Source organism: Dendrobates tinctorius, unplaced genomic scaffold (genome assembly GCF_039654945.1).
Source record: "Dendrobates tinctorius isolate UK_male_01 unplaced genomic scaffold, ASM3965494v1 ptg000254l, whole genome shotgun sequence".
NCBI classification, from domain to species: domain Eukaryota; kingdom Metazoa; phylum Chordata; class Amphibia; order Anura; family Dendrobatidae; genus Dendrobates; species Dendrobates tinctorius.
The window spans coordinates 14,656,543-14,677,706 of record NW_027361921.1 but is presented as its reverse complement, the minus strand read 5'-3'; the positions used below and the strand labels follow the sequence as shown (position 1 = coordinate 14,677,706).

The 21,164-nt window shown below is 40.8% G+C and overlaps 1 protein-coding gene across 1 annotated transcript in view; it reads left to right on the top strand.

The window, feature by feature from the left end:
- COL3A1 (collagen type III alpha 1 chain) overlaps positions 1–21,164 on the top strand; it is a 200,447-nt gene that overhangs the window by 45,206 nt on the left and 134,077 nt on the right. The window contains exons 2-6 of the mRNA XM_073558192.1: positions 1,722–1,921; positions 5,577–5,621; positions 8,318–8,446; positions 8,875–8,949; positions 15,934–15,987. Coding sequence (XP_073414293.1) covers positions 1,722–1,921; positions 5,577–5,621; positions 8,318–8,446; positions 8,875–8,949; positions 15,934–15,987 — 503 coding nt within the window. The remainder of the gene's footprint in view (positions 1–1,721; positions 1,922–5,576; positions 5,622–8,317; positions 8,447–8,874; positions 8,950–15,933; positions 15,988–21,164) is intronic.

Sequence of the window (21,164 nt, the reverse complement as noted above, 5' to 3'; positions counted from 1 at the left end):
ATAAGACCTCACAGCTCACAGTGCATGTCAGACCAAATGAGAATCATGAGGTCAAAGGAACTGGCCAAGGAGTTCAGAGACAGAATTGTGGCAAAGGCACAGATCTGGCCAAGGTTACAAAATAATTTCTGCAGTACTCAAGGTTCCTAAGAGCACAGTGACCTCCATAATCCTTAAATGGAAGAAGTTTGGGGCCACTAGAATTCTTCCTAAACCTGGCCGTCCAGCCAAACTGAGCAATCGTGGGGGAAGAGCATTGGTGATAGAGGTAAAGAAGAACCCCAAGATCACTATGGCTGAGCTCCACAGATGCAGTAGGGAGATGGGAGAAAGTTCCACAAAGTCAACTATCACTGCAGCCCTCCACCAGTTGTTCCTTTGCGGCAGAGTTGCCCAACAGAAGCCTCTCCTCAGTGATACACATATGAAAGCCCGCATAGAGTTTGCTAAAAAACACATGAAGGACTCCCAGACTGTGAGAAATAAGATTCTTTGGTCTGATGAGACAAAGATAGAACTTTTGATGATAATTCTAAACTGTATGTGTGGAGAAAACAAGGCACTGCTCATCACCTGCCCAATACAATCCCAACAGTGAAACATGGTGGTGGCAGCATCATGCTATGGGGGTTTTTTTGAGCTGCAGGGACAGGATGACTGGTTGCCATTGAAGGAAACATGAATGCAGCAAAGTACAGAGATATCCTGGATGAAAACCTCTTCTAGAGTGCACTAGATCTCAGACTTGCCCAAAAGTTCACCTTCCAACAAGATATTGACCCTAACCAAAAGATACAAAAAAGCAAAGGAGTGGCTTCAGAACAACTCTGTGACCAATTTTGACTAGCCCAGCAAGAGCCCTGACCTAAACCCAATTGAGCATCTCTGGAGAGACATGAAAATTGCTGTCCACCAACGTTTATCATCCAACCTGACGGAACTGGAGAGGATCTGCAAGGAAGAATGGTAGAGGATCTCCAAATCCAGGTGTGAAAAACTTGTTGCATCATTGCCAAGAAGACTGATTGCTGCATTAGCTCAAAAGGGTGCTTCTCCTCACTCCTCAATACTGAGCAAAGGGTTTGAATACTTTTGACCATGGGATATATCAGTTTTTCTTTTTTTAATAAATTTTCAAAAATGTCTACATTTCTGTTTTTTTCAGTCAAGATGGGGTGCAGCGTGTACATTAATGAGAAAAAATGAACTTTTTTGAATTTAACAAATGGCTGCAATGAAACAAAGAGTGAAAAATTTAAAGGGGTCTGAATACTTTCTGTACCCACTGTAGAGACAGTTTTAGCCTCATATCTTTCACAGCTCATTTGGATAGTAAATGTAGCACCATGCTTTGTCCAAAAGCCACATATGGTAAAGAAAATAGGTGGGAATAGTGAGGATTCAACCCTAGTGGCATCCTGGGTGAAATCGAGGGTGTCAGTCACACCTCACCCACAATAGTCGGTCACACCTTAGCACTGTTTCCAAGAATGCTGGCTCAAGTGATAAGGAGTTATAGCTATCTATAGAATAGGATGGTCAGACTTTCATAGGAGCCCACCAACGTTCCTGCCAATGATCTTACAGAATTTCACAAATCTTTGCTAATCCACCAGTGCAAGTGTACTAATTAAGGTTGGGGCATCTAGACAGTAAACTACAGATATTGACTTTTAGAAACTTTTCACTGGACTAACATTTCTTACATTTTTCCTTTGCAGTTGCAGGTTTAGAATGTTCTCATTCAGGACAATCATATGCCGATAGGGACGTCTGGAAACCAGAACCATGCCAAATCTGTGTTTGTGACTCTGGAAATGTGCTGTGCGATGAAATCATCTGCGACGACGCCGAGCTAGAATGTGAAAACCCAGAGATTCCATTTGGAGAGTGCTGTCCTATCTGTCCAACGCCATCCACTGTATGTATATATATGTCACATATATGTCACCTGAAAGCCAGTGTTGATGCATTTGTTGAATACATTTCTATTGCTACATGTTTTGTCCCCCAAAACTTTGTATGAAAACACAGTATCAATGCCAGACAGATGTAAATTCCTGTAGACCTGTAAAAATAGAACATTTTTTTTCCCAGAATTTGCACAAAAAAAGGCCATCAATTATTTTTTTTTACTTGTTTAAAATGGATTTTCAGGCTTAAGATATTGATGATGTGTCTTTGGGTTAGCTCATCAATATTAAATGAGTGGTGGTTACGACACCCAACACAACCACTTATCAGCCATTGTCTTTATCTGAAGCTAATTAGTTAAAGTGACTAGAAAGCTTACTGCACACCTTTAATGGAGTGGGTTTGCAACTTTTGTTTTCTAACCAAAGTCATGACTACTTAACCTGACTAAAGTCTGATTTGCATAGCCAACCATGCCCACTTTTGATAAGTGCTGAGAGCAGCATAAATATTTGTAAAGTTCCACATTTTTGTGCAAAAATGGCGTGTGCCAAGCTTTGACACTTTTTGACCTGGCACAAAAGTTTGCTAAATTCCACCGAGTCAGCAGAATAATGGCAACTTTTTTCACTATGTGCTTTGCCACTCCATGACGCCAATCTGTGACCTTGGGTGGTCTCCCACTTTGAGGTTCAGTTGCTGTGATTCTGAGATGCTCCCACTTTTCAATAATATCACTCTCAGATAATCGTGGAATATGTGACGTTCATTTCGGCAGCATGCCGGTTTCACTGAGCTCAGTAGAATCAGTCTTTCGCCCACAGATGTTAGTGGGTCGCCCTCCCAGGGCTGTGGGATACTCGGTACCGGGCCGGTATCAGTGGGATGTGTCACAGCAGTGACCCGGACCGTGGCCCTGGGCACCCAAGTAATAGGAAAATGTGAATGGTGGAATGTAGTTAGATGAATAGTTCGTGACGCCACCTGTGGTGCTCGGCAAGGGAGGTGTTAAGCCGACGCTGCATGCAGATCTGCTGGGACTGATGGTATGGTGCAGCAAAGATGTGAAAGCTCCCCAGAGGTGAAGCTGTAGTCCCAGGGCAGTGTAGAAGTGGTTGGCACGGGGATGTAGTGGTGCCGGAAAGGTAGGAAGCAAACAAAGACACAGCGGGGTGCAATTTCTGTACCTTTACTTGATAAATGCAGTCCAGGGTCCTCGTTACAGATGGCACCGGAGCAGGCTAGCCTGGAAGCAACTCAGGAATTCTCTCTCAGCAGATGGGCTGTGCAGTCTCCTTCCTAGCGCTTCCTTGAGGGATCTCCAGTACTGAGTTACCCTGAAGTTCCTCCTGTCAGATGTTCCCAAGAACTCTACTTGTACGGCAGACAACTGTAGCCTGGCTCCAGTTCATGCGCTCTTATGGGAGATGAGCTCTTCCTCTCAGCTCTATCTCAGCGCTACTTCCACACGTCTGCACACTTCACCCTCCGCAGACTAACTCCCTACCCCTTCCTCCTGGCCCTCAGAGAGTACTCCTCCCCTTAATTCCGGCTCAGAGTTCCCCCTGCTGTCCTGGAGTGGAACTATGTTGCATGCATAGATTGACTGCGAGAGAGACCCATCATTGCCTCCAAGCCTGGCATTACCCTCCCTGGAAGAAGGCAAAGCCACTGTGATGGCCTTACTCCTGGGGTCGCCACATTAGTAATGGCAGACTGCAGGACTACGTGCCTGATTTGAGGCTATGTTCCCACAATGAGCTTTTTGTGAGTTTTTGTCGCTGTGTATTTTTGCTGCCGTAAAGATGCAGTGTCTTACAGTTCCAGCAAAATGGATGAGATTTATAGGTTTCCTGCCTACTGTGCTTTTTTTTGCTGAGCGTAAACTAACCTGCATTTACAGCGCTCAGTTTTCTGTGTGGATTTTCCCCATAGACTTGCATTAGGCTAGTTTCACACTAGCATATTTGCTCGCAGCGCACAGCGCCGCTAAGCCCCGCCCCCTGCCGCGCACCCTCCAGTCATCTCCTCCTTCTATTGCACATCGCTGCATGCGATCTGCGCACCTTATCTTAAGCATCTGGTGTGCAGACCGTGTGCTGGCTGTGCGCTAGTAGGATTTTGCATGTGCTGCGCCCTTTTGACGGTGCGCCGAGCGTACCAAAATGCAACATGGTGCTTTCGGCGCACCGTCAAAAGGGCACAGTGCACGTAAAATCCTGCCAGCGCACGGTCTGCGCACCCTATGCTAAAGATAGGGTGCGCAGATCGCATGCAGCGATATGCGATAGTAGGAGGAGATGACCGGAGGGGGCGCGGCAGAGGGCGGGGCTTAGGGCGCCATGCGCTGCGAGCAAATACGCTAGTGTGAAACTAGCCTTAGATGCAGAAAATCCGCAGGTAAAAAATGCACATTTGTTTTTAGGTAATTTCTGTTGCAGAAACACATCAGAAATGCATGTAAACCAAAAATAAGTATATAAAAAAGTTTTGTCAAAGCCACATACCAGGAAGTATCAAAAACAAAGCAACTTTATTTAAAGCATGACACACCAAACACATATCAAAAACGCACAGTCCAAAACGCAACAAAAACTCATGTTTAACAAAAGCAACTCAAAAACGCAAGAAAAAACTGCAAGTAGCCTAATTTAAATTTTTGGCATAGAACTGGTACAGAGAGTCTACAGCATTAAAAACTCACCAAAAACTCATCGTGGGAATGAGCTCTAATAAATCTGTGGCTTTGGGACTAAATGAAAAATCTGAATTCAGTGATTAAGAGGAGTGTCCCAAAACTTTTTCCAAACAGAGAAGTGGTTGCTTATGTATAACCAGCTTTAGTTAAAGGGGTTTTTCGAAGAACAAACTACATTTTAATCAATAGATCGTGGAATAATAATAATTTACACAATTGTATGTGTTTTAAAAAAAATGTTCCTGTGCTGACATAATCTTATAAATGTGTATTGTGTGATGTCTGTGTCTGACCGTGCAGGGACGTGGTCTGATCATACCACATCATAATGCAAAAGAGAGGATACAGATAGCACAGCATGGGATCACAGATGCTGGTTTCAGTAGGGAAAAACATTTCCATGCAGTTTCAAAACGTGTTTTTCTTTAGAGAAAGAATCCGCTGTGATCCCATGCTGTGCTATCTGTATCCTCTCTTTTTGCATTATGATGTGGTATGATCAGACCATGTCCCTGTACGGCCAGACACAGCCATCACACAGTACACAGCAGGGGCACATTTATACGATTATCTCAGCACAGGGACTTTATATTTAATCACATCCAATTGTGTAACTTATTTTTATTCCAAGATCAATTGATGAAAATCTACTTTGTTTGTGGGAAACCCTTTTAAGTCACAATTATGACATTTTATCTTAGAATTACAATTTTTATGTAGTTCTAAAGCCACTGTTCTGTGAATATAGAACTTTATTGCAATTCTAGTGGTCTATAATACATAATCAGTGACTCTAGCACAATAGGGCTACAAAGTCATGCTTATGAAGAAAAGACAATACATATAATAAATATATTTCGAATAAATAGTTACAGTACAATAGATAATTATAGTAAATATTATAAATTATTATTTCTATGAATCAAAACCATAACGTCCGTCTTATTATGTATTTTACGTGCAGCCTACCACAGAAACCCAGAAACCTAACGGACCAAATGGGCCACCTGTAAGTATACATTACATCCTTTGCTAAACTTTTGCTGGTATTTAGAATGTAAAAGTCAGAAGATGCTTCTGTGGTATACACTTTGCTTCAGGACTGCACGGTGGCTCAGTGGTTAGCACTACAGCCTTGCAGCACTGGAGTCCTGGTTTCAAATCCCACCAAGGACAACATCTGCAAGGAGTTTGTATGTTCTCCCCATGTCTGCATGAGATTTCTCCCACACTCCAAAGACATACTGATAGGGAATTTAGATTGTGAGGCCCCAATGGGGACAGTGCCAATAATGTCTGTAAAGTGCTGTGGAATTATTGGCGCTATGCAAGTGAGTAAAATAATAATAAAATGTTACCACAGATTATCCTTGCCCCCATGGACAACAATAATTTTAATTATATAGTGCCAATATATGTCTCAGCACTTTATACCTGAGTGGGTCATTTACAGATAATAAAGACATCACAAAGTAACACATAGGTCACCAGTTACAGGAGGAGTGGGGGCCCTGCTCAGAAACTTAATCTATAAGAAAAGCAGTACCACCCAGTACTGTGCTGGAGAAGATCATCAACCAGAAGTGGGAGGGTGAAGGCAAATCATGAATATACCAGGCTCCTAGGTCCCAGCACTTTCAGCATGCTGCAACTACAGCAAAAGACAGATGAGTGTTTAGAAAATCAGCAAATTTTAATTTAAAAAACTTTTTCAATTTTCATCCATATTGTCATCTGTGTGCCATCCATGTCTGTTCTCTACATCCTTGTGGCATTTGATTCCACGTATCAATATTTTAAAATGTACAAGATCAAATACAATTTCCTAGAATAATAATGACAATATATTCATTAAAATGGAATGCTACACTGATGTTCCCTATGAGATCCAAGATTTGCAGCATCCAAATTCTATAATTCTTTTCACAGTCATCTGAATAGGCCTATCGTCTAACATTGATGAGTGTGCTGTCTGATTTTTACTCCCAACAGCACACGCCTGTAAGGGTATGTTCCCATCGTCAGTAAACGCTGCGGGTTGAACACTGCATACATCCCCAGTGTCCAACCCGCAGCGTCCAGATGTTACAGTATAGGGGATGAGATTTTATGAAATCCCATATCCACTATGTGTCCAGAGACGCCTGCAGCTTACCTGTGGAGACGGACATGCGGCGCGTCTCTCCTGACCGCAGCATATCTATTTATCTTGTGGAGACATGAGTCTCTGCAAGATAAATTACACCTGTACAATGTATACGACGTGGTGATTCCGCACGGTTCAATGAATACATGGGGATTCACCTGCATTCAATAGCCGGCAGCGGACATGTGCTGTGTCCAAAGCGCTGCTGATTAATGACCGTGGGAACATAGCTTCAGGCTGCATTCACACATCTGTTGTTCTCACCTGTTTTTAAAATTTACAGCAAGTTGACCCTTAGGGTTCAATGCATTCACTTTAACAGATGTTAGTGTCAGGCCGGGATCACACATGCAAGGAATACGACGGCCGAGTCTCGCATCTTAATACCCGGCACTGCCGCCGGCACTCGGATCAGAGCGTGCGGCCGCATAGAAATATATAGAGGCGCACGCTCTGCTCCTGAGTGTCGGCGGCAGTGCCGGGTATTAAGATGCGAGACTCGGCCATATTCCTCGCATGTGTGATCTCGGCCTTAGGCACAGTGCATGTCCTGTTATTAATTTTTTGTGGCGCAGTTTCTGAGATTCTGTCAAAAATGAATGAAAAACAAAAAATATTTATTTTTCATCAGTTTTCCATCCATTTTTTATCTGTTTTTAACTGATCCATTGCTAAATAGCAATGGGTAAAAAAACCTTAGACACTTAACCTCTTTCAGTTTTTAAAAATGAAATAAATGATGCAAAACATATAAGACACAGATGAAAATGTGTCCATTTGTGATGCCTGTTAATATGGAAATGAATGTGTGATTTTAGCCTAAAGCTATGGCCCCATGTCATGATTGCTGTTCCTCCATCTTCCTGAGTAATTTCCTCTTTTTTTAATGACTTTAGTATATTCTACTTAAGCCCCAATTAATCAAGGCTAGTGATTTTTTTTTTCGACTGGTCTTGATAAAGGGGTATGATGGAGTCGGATGCTCCTGATTCATGAAGAGGTGTCTATCTCTCCATGAATCTGGAGTGTCTAATGAGTGGTGTGCACTTCTGTGTGCTAGGCCCAGAGTCAGGGCCTGTGGAGTGAGCTTTAGGGTTACAGAATGCCACAGCTCATCATGAATAAGACTGGCTGTGGCACCACATCCTGCTACACCTGTCACGACCCAGGTCGAAACTGGCATGAAAATAGGAAAAGTCGCAAAATGTTCAAAATGGCTGAAGCGTTTAACGTGACTACAGTGCATTAATTGATAAGAGAATGTGGTGTAATCAGCATATCTGTCACTACTTTATAATATAACCTCACCGTAATCACACTAACATACTAATAACCTAATTCTCACCGTATCACACTAATATACTGTACCATATCACTGACCAGAATAATTGACTCTATTCATCATTAGTAGAACAAGGAACAGCTTGTCATGGTATATCCATTACACAGTTGTAAGTGGTTATAGAAGTCCACAGGGCAGTACTGGGCTGCTGCTGATTTCTGCATGTACACGGTATATGTCAAAGATGAGCTAAACATGGTATGTCTGTTCTTTGTAGGGCCCTCCTGGCACTCCTGGCCGAAATGGTGATAATGGAAATCCTGGTCTACCTGGTCCACCTGGTCCTCCTGGTACCCCTGGAATTTGTGAGGGTTGTGGAGGTGGCGCCACAGATGGTGGAGATGGGGTAAGTAGTTTTATTGTTGATGAATAAAGCTCTGTTCATATTTGCACTGATAGCTCCATTTCTAGTTTGACACATTCAGTGAGATTTGGCGGGAAGAAAACTGCATGCGCTATTCCTATCAAAACGGGCATAACTCATTGGACCTCATTGACTTACAGCAAATGTGATGATTCGTGTCCCATGACAGATCTGAGATGGCATCGGGGTTTCCATAATAAACAGAAACTAAGAAGTGAATTCCTAATTTAATAATAAATAAATGAAATTAATCCTCAAAAAGCATGATTGACATTTACAGTTCTATATTTGAGAACTATTTGGATGAGGGCAGAAGACTGGGGAAATAAATGGACAACGTATTCTGTAAAACTTCAAAATGAATCAACCTACTATAATGATCGTTGTTCTTTGTTTTTGTTTTTTTACAGATTTATCGTCCTCAGTATGACTCCAAATCTGGAGGATATGACGTCAAATCTGGTACCGGTGTTCAAATGATGCTTGTAAGAGTAACTTTATTCTTCAATGTTTTTATTGAAATTATTTTAAAAATTCCTATATTTTTACCTCTGAGATGAAACTTGTGAACTCATTCAAGCTGTCCGAACCACGCGAGGCGTGAATCAAAGTCTGGCTGCACTACTGTGGCCAGGTATGGTTTACTTTGAAACACTGCAGCATTTCAGAGAAAACATACTTTGAAAAGCCAACTGGAGACTAGACTAAGGCCAGCTTCTTGCCAAAGATTGATAGGTCTCTTTCTATATACATTCATACGGAAAGATCTGTCAGTCAAAGGGACCAGGGTGGGACCTGGAGCCTAAGAAACCTTCCAGCTGAGACATATAGGATAGATTCATTAAGAGTGGTGTTGTCGATGTCAGCTTTAATGAACAGAAGGATTCTTTCAAAAGCCATGTGTCTCTGCCAGAAATGTTACTCTAGTCCTCAAGGACTGGGGTAGATTTATGACGTAAGTTATGCCATTGAAGTGGCACAACTTTTCATGAATTTGATGGGCAGGCTTAGCCTCATCCAGTCTTACCAATGCCCCACCCATGATACACCCAAATTGGTGTAAGTGGCCAAGATAAGCATGACTACTAGTGATGGGCGAACCCGTTGATGTTCGGGTCCAGATGAACATTTAAAAAAAGTTGGTTCAGGTACCAGAACAGTAGCCGAACCCCATTCAGATGAATGGTGGGCCTGAACATCTGTTTGCCACACTGTCATCTGTGTGACAGTGCGACGGAGAGGGACAAGCCATAAACACTACAATCATATAGTCCATAAATACAAAACATAACAACTTTATTGGTCACATGAACAGGTGAAGGTAGACGAGATAAAAGGGGGGCAAACAAAAAACAATGATTTTGACTGTGCAATTATAATATACAATTGGTCTAACCTGCCCTCCGCACTGCATGGCTGCATTAACTATACTGTTCGGGTTCGCCCATCACTAGTGACTACACCAATATTTGCAATATTTTTGCGCAACTTATGAGTTCAGCAACAATATTGCTACTTAGTAAGATGCTTATGGCAGAATTGTGGTGCAAACAGCTTAATCAATCTCCACATAGTTCTGGACATCTTTTTAAAGTTTTCTCTGCCGCAATGTTTCAGAGTAAAACATACATGGCTATAATATCAAAGGCAGACTCTAATTCTTGCTGCCCATTTTTTTGAACAACATGGACTCGATGACTGGTTCACATAGTAGGGAAGTTGTAATAACTAGTTTAGTAAGCAAACTATGGCTGCAGAGGTCTTAGAACAACAATAAAAATGATCCCAGTTTTGTAGACGTGCTGTAGCACTTCTACGTTTATTTGCATGGGGCTTCCAAGCTCAATTTCTCAGGTTTGGCACATCGAATTACTACAAGATATGCAACTTTTGTATACTGCCATACCACTATGGCACCCTGACTGATTCCCTTTAAGTTGTTAAATTTTAAAATAATAATTCACATATCTTCATGTTTGAAGATGTTCTCAAATGCAAAACACTTGTTTCAGCACATTATGTACAAGCTGCCCACATTAAACTTTGCACACACATCTTGGCTATAGACTTATCAGGTAAATTGGAGCTTATTCATTAAAACTGGAGTTGTACACTAGTGTCTGAATTTGGCGCATTTACTCCGTGCCGTGCGCCTCCATGTGCCCTTCTAGAGATGCTACAACAGTAAGGGACATTGCCCCATACCATCTATGCTTCACCCACTTTGGCTGGGCTGGCTGGAACTTACATAAAAAGAAAAAAAACTCAAAAGCTGATGTTCCTAACATTCTGTTCAAGAGAAGATGAATATAGAATACTGTTAAGGTGCAAGCTGCATCAAACATGACCGAGCAATTATCCAGAAAACATGGTAAAAATCCAGCACTAGATTTAATATTTCCAACCTTTATTTTGTCTCTTTAAAAATTGTTCCAGTTATTGCAATTTTATGTCATGGGAAAAATGTAATCCTACATCTGAATGGCTGCCTGTAGCTTCAATAACGAGGCCCGTAAACATTAGTTGACTGAAGGTCTTGCTGCATTCGTAAAGTGGGTGTACAGCTGAGACAACCATTTGAACTCCTTAAGGACCGGGCGAGTTTTTGTTTTTGCGTTTTCCACTCCTCTTATTTCAAGAGCCATAACTTTTTTATTTTTCGGTTGATATAGCAGTGTGAGGGCTTGTTTTTTTGTGGGCCAAGTAGTACATTATAATGACATAATCCATTTTATTATATGATGTAATGGAATACAGGGGAAAAAAATCTAAGTGTGGCAAAATAGCAAAAAAAAAGTGCAAATCTGCAATTGTTTTTTGTGATTTTTATTTACAGTATTAATTTTACTTTAAAAATGACCTGATGATTATTTTTGTCAGTACAACTATGGTGATACCAAATATGCATAATTTTTTGTTTTATTTAAGTGTTGCAAAATTTTTAATTTTTAATTTTTGGGACGTGGAACTGTGTGAGGTCTTGTTTTTATTGATATTATTTTGGGGTATTTGCAATGTTTTGATAGCCTGTTATTACAATTTTTCTGCTGTTGCAGCAGCTGAAAAACAGCAATTCTGGCATTTTTGTTTTTTTCTCATTACACCATTTACTGATTGGAATAATTTATTTTATATTTTGATACAATGGAGTTTTATGAATGCAGCAATATTAAATATGTGCATTTATTACTATTATTTCTTAATTTTTAATGTGGTAAAGGGGGTGATTTGAACTTTATAATTTTTTTAACATTTTCTTTACTGTTTACTGTACTTGTTAGTCCCCTTAGGGGACTTGAACATGCGATCATCCAATCACTTATGCTATATACTGGAATGCCACAGCATTGCTGTATAAAGCAGACATCACATTAATAAATTAAAGCCACTGGCTGATTTTCACAGGAGTATCATGATGACTGTCATGGCAACCCACCAGCATCCCACAATTGTATGGCAGGAGTGCCAATAAGGGGTTACAATGGTGTGTCCCCCTTGGTTAATGTAACTATTTTATTAGTAGGTTATTATGACATTATTTTAGAAACAATACACCCAAAATACTTATTTAAGATACTTATCAAGAATGTTTGATGAGTAAGGCAACGTTGTTAAAAAATCCTGTTCAAACATTGTCCGCTCCCATTTTGTGGTGTAATTATCCCACTGGTGCAGCGCCCAGTCCATGTTCTTTATAAGGGCATATAAATGTCACAGCAGCGATCCATCCATTTATATATTTAACATGATCATATTGAGACTGTTTTACAGGATTCCATTCTTTTGGTAAAAACCTCTAAAGAAAAACATTTGCATTGGTTATCTTTTGTATCTTTTGATTGTAAGCAATTGTCGAGGCGTCTTTCATTACTGATTCATTCCTGGGCCTATGCTCTACTTCTGTTCGTTCCACTGTTACCAGGTACTTGAATAAATTTTAGTATGTCAGTAAGGCTGGAGTCACACTAGAGAGGAATACAGACGAGTGCTATGCGAGAAAAAAAACGCATAGCACTCGGACCGCTGTTAATCTATGGGGCAGCTCCCATCACCGTGCTTTCTCTTGGCCGTATTATACGTGCGAGTGAAATCGCAGCATGCTGTGATTTGCTGCGTATATCGGCCGAGACTCGCCAATGCAAGTCTATGGGTGCGAGAAAAAAAATATAAAAACAATTGCACAGCACTCGCACCATGCAAGCGCAGTCTGATTTTTACGCTCCAGTGTCTTTTGAAAAGCCGTCGATTCATGTCCGGCTACTGTAAAATCACACTGACAGCTCACAAAACAATAGATACTGTATATACACATAGAATGCATATTTAAATATACATAGATGTCAGTGACACATACGTATATATATATATATATATACACACACACACACATCTATATTATATATATATATTTATTACACACCCACACATATAGATGTATCTGTCGAATATATATATACACACACATGTCAGTGACAAATTCAATGAGTATAGTGTGTGCAAAATATTGGCATGTATTTAATTAATAAATGATTATTTCAAGGAAAAAAATGGGGTGGGGTTCCCCTATAATTTATAGCCACCAATAGCTATGCAGACAGCTGACAGCTGATATTTATAGCCTAGGAAGGAGCCATGGATACTGGCCCCCCAGCTACAAACATCAGCGCTCAGCCACCCCTGAAAAGGCGCATCTGTAAGATTCCCCAATTCAGGCACATAGCCTTGCTCTTCCCACTGCCCTTTAGTGGTGGCATATTGGGTAATAGTTGGGGTGTTGATGTCACCTTTGTGACATCAAGCCCCGAGGTTAGTAATGAAGATGCGGCAATCAGACGTCCCCATTATTAACCCCAAGTAGTCAAAAAGTAAATAAAACACAGACACCTATTAAAAAATTCTTTATTTGAAATAAACACCCAGACTCCTTTTTGTTCTTAATTAAACCATACTTACAACTTCCCTCATACTCCTGTAAAAAGCATAAAATAATAAACCAACAATATACCATACCTGTCCGTTGTTCTGTCCCACGCCGTAATCCATATCTGGGGGATATAGAGTTTGCAACCAGGATGGTACCAAGATGCGACGTCCCGGCTGCAAACTAGTGGTGAATGAATGAAATGCTGCCAGCGCAGACTCAGTGACTAGTGGTGACGTCACTGAGTCTGCACTCACTCACTGGCTGAACTGAGATAAACTCTTGAGCGTGGGAAAATGCCAGTTGATTTTCCCATGCTCAAGAGCTCAGCGGGGGCAGGCTGTGAGGGTGCGCAGCATCAATGACATCACCTCTATTCACTGAAACTGTTCTCGCAGCCGGCATGAACTGCTGTGACCTCAGAACCGTGTAAAAATGTAAGTATATATATATATATTATATACCTGTATGTCATCTCCCCTGTATACTATATACAGGGGGAAGATGACATACAGGTGTATACTATATACAGGAGGAGATGACATACAGGTATACACTATATACAGGAGGAGATGACACAGGTATACACTATATACCAGAGGAGATAACATACAGGTATAAACTATATACAGGGGAGATGACACACAGATATACACTACATACAGCAGGAGATGACATACAGCGACAATTTATGTGCAATATAGCCATTATAATTTGTTATAACTAACCACCGTTAGTTACTATGCCCGGGCAACGCCGGGCTCTTCAGCTAGTATATATATTATATATAACTAGCTGAAGACCCTGGCATTGTCTGGCACAGTAACTAACTGTGGTTAGTTATAACAAATTACAATGATTAAATTGCACAAAAAAACATTTCACATCATATATTCAACACTACAGATTTGCAACACAAATTAACCCAATTACCCAAGTATTGATAGCATTTTATTTTCAACTCATTCAAGAGCCTTGTTCTAAACATTTTTGGTTTTTCCTTTCGGAGCAAAGATGAACAGATTTTTGGCAGTTCCAACTCTTAAACAGGCTTGTAAAGTGGACCATGAGAAAAGCATGGAAATTGCAAATCAATCAATCCCTAAGTGGTTTTTCACTTACCGTAGTTTTGCAGGCCGATTTTGCGGTCCCAATAGCTTTCTATGGGGCAGCAAAATCGGCCCACAAAAATTCAATGGTGCGCCGTGTGCCGTACGGCCATGGAAAAATATCGAGCTTGCTCGATATTTTTCATGGCGTACGGACACGGCGCCCAGTTAAATCAATGGGGCCACAAAAACAAACCGGAAGTTTGTTTTTGCGGTGTGTTGTCACTTCCGCCGTTTTTTTCTCCAATACTATTTCCATAGTATTGGAAAAAAAACATGACGATCCGCAAACATTGTTTGCGGCCCATTATTGCGATAGAACACAAAAAATGCGGCGATACAGCCCACAAAAACGGGCCTCAATAACGGACCGCAAAAAATGCGCTAAGTGTAAAACCACCCTAATGGACATTGCAAATGCCAGTTGAACTGGAAACTGGAGGCATTTAAAATCAAAAGGCAAATCAGATGGAATGAGTGGAATTCTTGGAATGAAAATGTCCTCTCCTTTGGCACATCCTGTTGCTGAGCTGTGTATCTAATCCTATCCTGTGTGATACTGTCTGCTGAGTTGTGTATCTAATCCTATCCTGTGTGTTACTGTTTCCTGATCCGTGTATCTAATTCTATTCTGTGGAAACTGTCTGCTGAGCTGTGTATCTAATCCTATCCTGTGTGATACTGTCTGCTGAGCCTATCCTGTGTGATACTGGGCTCCCCCAGCAGTCTGTGTCAGAGGGTGGTCTGTGTTGGCACGGTAATAAATTGTGTTATTTCCAGCTTTACAGAAGGAAGATAACACCATAGAAATGATAAGAATAATAGACCTCAGTTACCACAACTGTCTACAAGGAAAACTGTTGATCATAGCAACCAATCACAGCTCAGCTTTCATCTTTTAAACAGCTCTGGTGAAATGAAAGATGCTTAGTGATTGGTTGCTATGTGGAATGGGCGTGGCTTGATACACACACATACACTCATTTTTATATATACTGTATATATATATATATTTAACATATATATGTGTGTGTTTTGAAGAATATTTTGCTTTAAACGGTGTACAGTTGTGTATTAAAATGCGATTTTAACATGAGCTTTTACATACAAAGAACTCATGTTAAAATTGCATTGCATACGGATGTCATACAGATCACCATACAAAGAACACTCCTGCGATTCTCGGCCGTCAAAATTGGACTGAATTTTTATACATTAAGTGTGACTCCAGCCTAAGTAATAAATAAGCAGTGATTGAATCATATTTCAGAAATCTCATTGTTTGCTCGGACAGTAAAATGCTGCATTTTATGTGGCAAACATGTGCATATACCTTTACAGAAAGTAAAAAGGTAAAAACGTTTGTAAAGACAAATCTTATAATTACTAAAGACAAGCAATAATCTGAAGTAAATGTTTTGTCTTTTATTTATATTTAGGGAGCACCCGGACCTCCTGGACCCCCAGGATCACCCGGACATCCTGGCCAAGCTGTAAGTAGATTTACAAATATCTATATATATATATATCTTAGCTACAGCTCAGCTACAGATGACAAAATAGTATGATCCCATGTGTAGCCAATTGTGCTGATTTCACACACAGTTTTTGGAGCTTATTGGTACATGTGCTGTTGTTTTTGCAGATAAGTCATGAACTGATTACAATAATCAGGCCTATTCATGTGTTCTTTTAGCATACTGATTGTTCTTAAAAAAACTACCTATTTCAAAGGGAATCTATCCCTATATTTTTGCTACTTTCTCTCAGAGCAGCATGATGTAGGGGCAAATACTCTGATTCCAGGGATGTGTCACTTACTGGGCTGCCTAGTGCAGTTTTAATAAACTCACTTTTTTCTCTGCTACAGATCTAGCAGTTCTCTAAATGCTGAGCTCTGTTAGCCCCACCCTATCACTGATTGGCAGCTATCTGTGTACACAGAGAATAGGCAGAAAGCTGCCAATGAGTGGTATGAGCAGGCTTACACAGGGCTCCTGAAAAAGGAGGACTACTTGGCAGGAGGTTTACTAGTCCTAAAGTGATGCTCTCCTGCTGATAAAACTGTGATTTTATCAAAACTACAGCATGTAGTAGTACAGACAGTTCTCAAACTACACTTCGGTCACACAAGCAATGATTCTCTCATGTGAAAGGATCGGGCTGATTATGCTAATCTCACTTGGCTTAAACTGTGTCAGAGTGTGATCCCTGGGTCACCTTACTGTGATCTGATTCTCTCGCATCTTCTTCATTGTCTCTGTCCGAGAATATGGAACTGCATTTGGATGACATTCAAGTGTTGTATGTGTGCACGTGATCCCGTCATCAGATGCACTTTGCTGAACTGGCATGAGAAAAAAAAAATCACAGACCTGCACTGCCCCATAGTAAAACACTTCTCCTAATGCTGTCAGTAAAACTTCAGATATCACTTGTCTGAGTTATACGCTATTGTGAGCGAGCTCTTAATGTGATTTTACAACGTCATGTGACAGCATTGATTCTGCTCCCGGACACTCCACCCACACCTCTAGGAGGCCAGGTAACAAATTAGGGGGCATGTTTGATGTTCCTCCTCCCTACACTCTCCCTGCTGACCTGTACTGTTATGGATTATATGTCACTTCAGAGCTGTCACGTGGGGTGAAGAGAGGGGGTTAGCTTTTGTCTAATGTACTGTGTCCAGTAAAGTATATGAACACCTGACATCATTAGATCAGAATTAGGACCTTAGGAAGATGTATATTGATGACCTCAGTCTCTCTATAAGGCCTCGCTCAAACTAGCACATAGTAAAATCATCCAGGAGAGCGGGACGATATCTTTCCTCACTTGTTATCAGCCATGTGCTGTCCGTCTACAATCCGTTTTTTACTCAGCAGCTATTAATCTTTTATTTTCTCTTACTGTAAGTACAGTTTCATATCTTACAGAATGTATCCGTAAAACACGGATGCCGTACTGATGGCCCGCATATTGATGGTCCGTGTACTGATAGTCCGTATGACGTGCAATTTTTTTCTCGCTCTTATCAGATTTTGGAGTGAAATCGCAGCTTGCTGATTTTTCTCTCATGCCAAATACAGCTGAGAAAAATACACACTGCCCCACTGAATAACATTGGTCCGAGGGCTATCCAACGTTTTATCGGATTGCACTTGTCCAAGTTATAAGCCAGTGTGAGCGAGCCCAAAGGAAAGAGAATATTGGGCAGATGATCAAAATTGTCAAGAAAAATCTGTCCTTGTTGCCCATAGCAACCAATCACACTGCTGTTTTTCATGATATCTAAGCTGTTTATACCTTTTTGATAAATTGGTTTACCCAGGAATTCACTAGTTTCCCATATATTGCCTAGTTTCATACTCCTTCTGGTTCACCCTGACCTCTAGTGTAGTAAATACCTAGAAAAATGTGCATTTTATTTAGTAGAGGCATATGCAACTATTCTGGTGCCCCACTGCCTTCTTGCTTCATTGTTTTTCTCTAGCTTTACATCTACAGTAGTTATACCAATGCTGGTCTTGTGTCTGTGTAGAAGGGTGGACTAAGGCTACTTTCACACTTGCTTTTTTTTGCAGCACGTTTTTCCCGCAAAAAAATGCATGGAAAAAACGCATACGAACGCATACAAATGCTGTGTTTTTTTCAAGCATTTTTATGCGCATGCATGAAAAAAACGCCATGTTTTTATGCAGTTGAATGCGTTTTTAGTGCGTTTTTACCGCGTTTGCATTTTTTTCCAACATTAGTTGGCCTCACCAAAAAAATCAAGATAGGGTTAGGATTAACACTAACCCAAACCATGACTTTACTAACCCTAACCCTTAACCAAACCATACTAACCCTAACCCTAACCCTTAACCAAACCATACTAACCCTAACCCTTAACCAAACCATACTAACCCTAACCCTAACCCTTAACCAAACCATACTAACCCTAACCCTAACCCTTAACCAAACCCTACTAACCCAAACCCTAACCCTATACCCCCTTAACTGACCCTAACTCTTACCCAAACCCCTAATTTCCATTGTCTAACCAATGGTCAACAAAAAAACGCATGCACAAAAAAACGCATACATGAGCATGCCAATGCGCATGTATGCGCACCCATAGACTTACAATGGGTGTCTTGCTGTAAAAAAATGCATTGCGCACGCATGCGTTTTTTTGAGACAAGTTGGACGCCCAAAAAATGCAACAGGATGCATTTTGTGCGCCCGAGCGCACACCACAAAAAAATGCATGCGCGTAAAAATGCATACAAACGCATGTGTATGCGCACATAAGCGCATCCCATGCAAAATATAGGGGAAAAAAGCGAATGCGTTTTTTAGTGCTAAAATACAGCGCAAAAAACGCAAGTGTGAAACCAGCTTAATACGTAGACCAGTCTGGGTGTAAAGGGACAGATGTATATGTGCTATGTAACATGTTTTGCTGTAACATATACAATGCCTTGCGAAAGTATTTGGCCCACTGGAACTTTTCAACCTTTTCCCACATATCATGCTTCAAACATAAAGATACCAAATGTTAATTTTTGGTGAAGAATCAACAACAAGTGGGACACGATTGTGAAGTTGAACAAAATGTATTGCTTATTTTAAATTTTTGGGTACATTCAAAAACTGAAAAGTGGGGCGCGCAATATTATTCAGCCCCTTTACTTTCAGTGCAGCAAACTCACTCCAGAAGTTCATTGTGGATCTCTGAATGATCCAATGTTGTCCTAAATGACTAATGATGATAAATATAATCCACCTGTGTGCAATCAAGTCCCCGTATAAATGCACCTGCTCTGTGATAGTCTCAGGGTTCTGTTTGAAGCACAGAGAGCATCATGAAGACCAAGGAACACAACAGGCAGGTCTATGATACTGTTGTGGAGAAGTTTAAAGCTGGATTTGGATGCAAAATGAATTCCAAAACTTTAAACATCCCAAGGAGCACTGTGCAAGCAATCATATTGAAATGGAAGGAGTATCATACCACTGCAAATCTACCAAGACCCGGCCATCCTTCTAAACTTTCATCTCAAACAAGGAGAAGACTGATCAGAGATGCAGCCAAGAGGCCCATGATCACTTTGGATGAACTGCAGAGATCTACATCTGAGGTGGGACAGTCTGTCCATAGGACAACAATCAGTCGTATACTATACAAATCTGGCCTTTATGAAAGAGTGGCAAGAAGAAAGCCATTTCTCAAAGATATCCATAAAAAGTGTCATTTAAAGTTTGTAGCAATCCACCTGGGAGACACACCAAACATGTGGAAGAAGGTGCTCTGGTCAGATGAAACCAAATTCAAACTTTTTGGCAGCAATGCCAAACGATATGTTTGGCATAAAGGCAACACAGCTAATCACCCTGAACACACCATCCCCACTGTCAAACATGGTGGTGGCAGCATGATGGTTTGGGCCTGCTTTTCTTCAGCAGAGACAGGGAAGATGGTTAAAATTGATGGGAAGATGGATGGAGCCAAATACAGGACCATTCTTGAAGAAAACCTGTTGGAGTCTGCAAAATAACTGAGACTGGGACGGAGATTTGTCTTCCAACAAGACAATGATCCCAAACATAAAGCAAAATCTACAATGGAATGGTTCACAAATAAACGTATCCAGGTGTTAGAATGGCCAAGTCAAAGTCCAGACCTGAATCCAATCGAGAATCTGTGGAAAGAGCTGAAAACTGCTGTTCACAAACAATATCCATCAAACCTCACTGAGCTCGAGGTGTTTGCCAAGGAAGAATGGGCAAGAATTTCAGTCTCTCGATGTACAAAACTGATAGAGACATACCCCAAGTGACTTGCACCTGTAATCGCAGCAAAAGGTGGCACAACAAAGTATTAAGTTAAAGGGGCCGAATAATATTGCACGCCCCACTTTTCAGTTTTTGAATTTAACCAAAAATTTAAAATAAGCAATAAATTTCGTTCAACTTCACAATTGTGCCCCACTTGTTGATTCTTCACCAAAAATTTACATTTGGTATCTGTATGTTTGAAGCATGATATGTGGGAAAAGGTTGAAAAGTTCCAGGGAGCTGAATACTTTCGCAAGGCACTGTATATATGTGAAAAATCAGTGCATAAACATCCAAGATATGGTGCAAAATCACAAATCTTTTATTGGACAACACAGGTTTAAAATTGGCACAAATGGCAAACAAAGGGTGACACAATACAGAAACAGAGCTGCAAGGTAGACAGTGTCTATATGGCCCTCATACCCAAAATCACAACTTGTAACACCTGGTAGTATAGATGGAAAAACTTGTATCTATTTGACTGGTATCTGATTAGAGTGATATCCCAGCCACCAACAGAAAATAACTAGCAGACCAGTTTAAGAAATAATAAGGGGTATAATCCCCAACTGGACAGCCAAGCTCAAAAAGTAAGGTTGCATGGACCAGGCAATGTACAGACACATACCAGGGAGGAGGACACTGGACCGACGCACGTTTCGGAATGATCTTCCTTCCTCAAGGGGACCCCCCCTGGTTCATGCAACCTTTTTTTTTTAGCTTGACTATCCAGTTGGGGACATTAGTGTTTCTATTACCAGCTTTATTCACATATATTATATGATGCTACTCTGTTTCAGCCCTGTGGTTTGTCTTCTTTGCTCATTACTGTATATATGTGTAA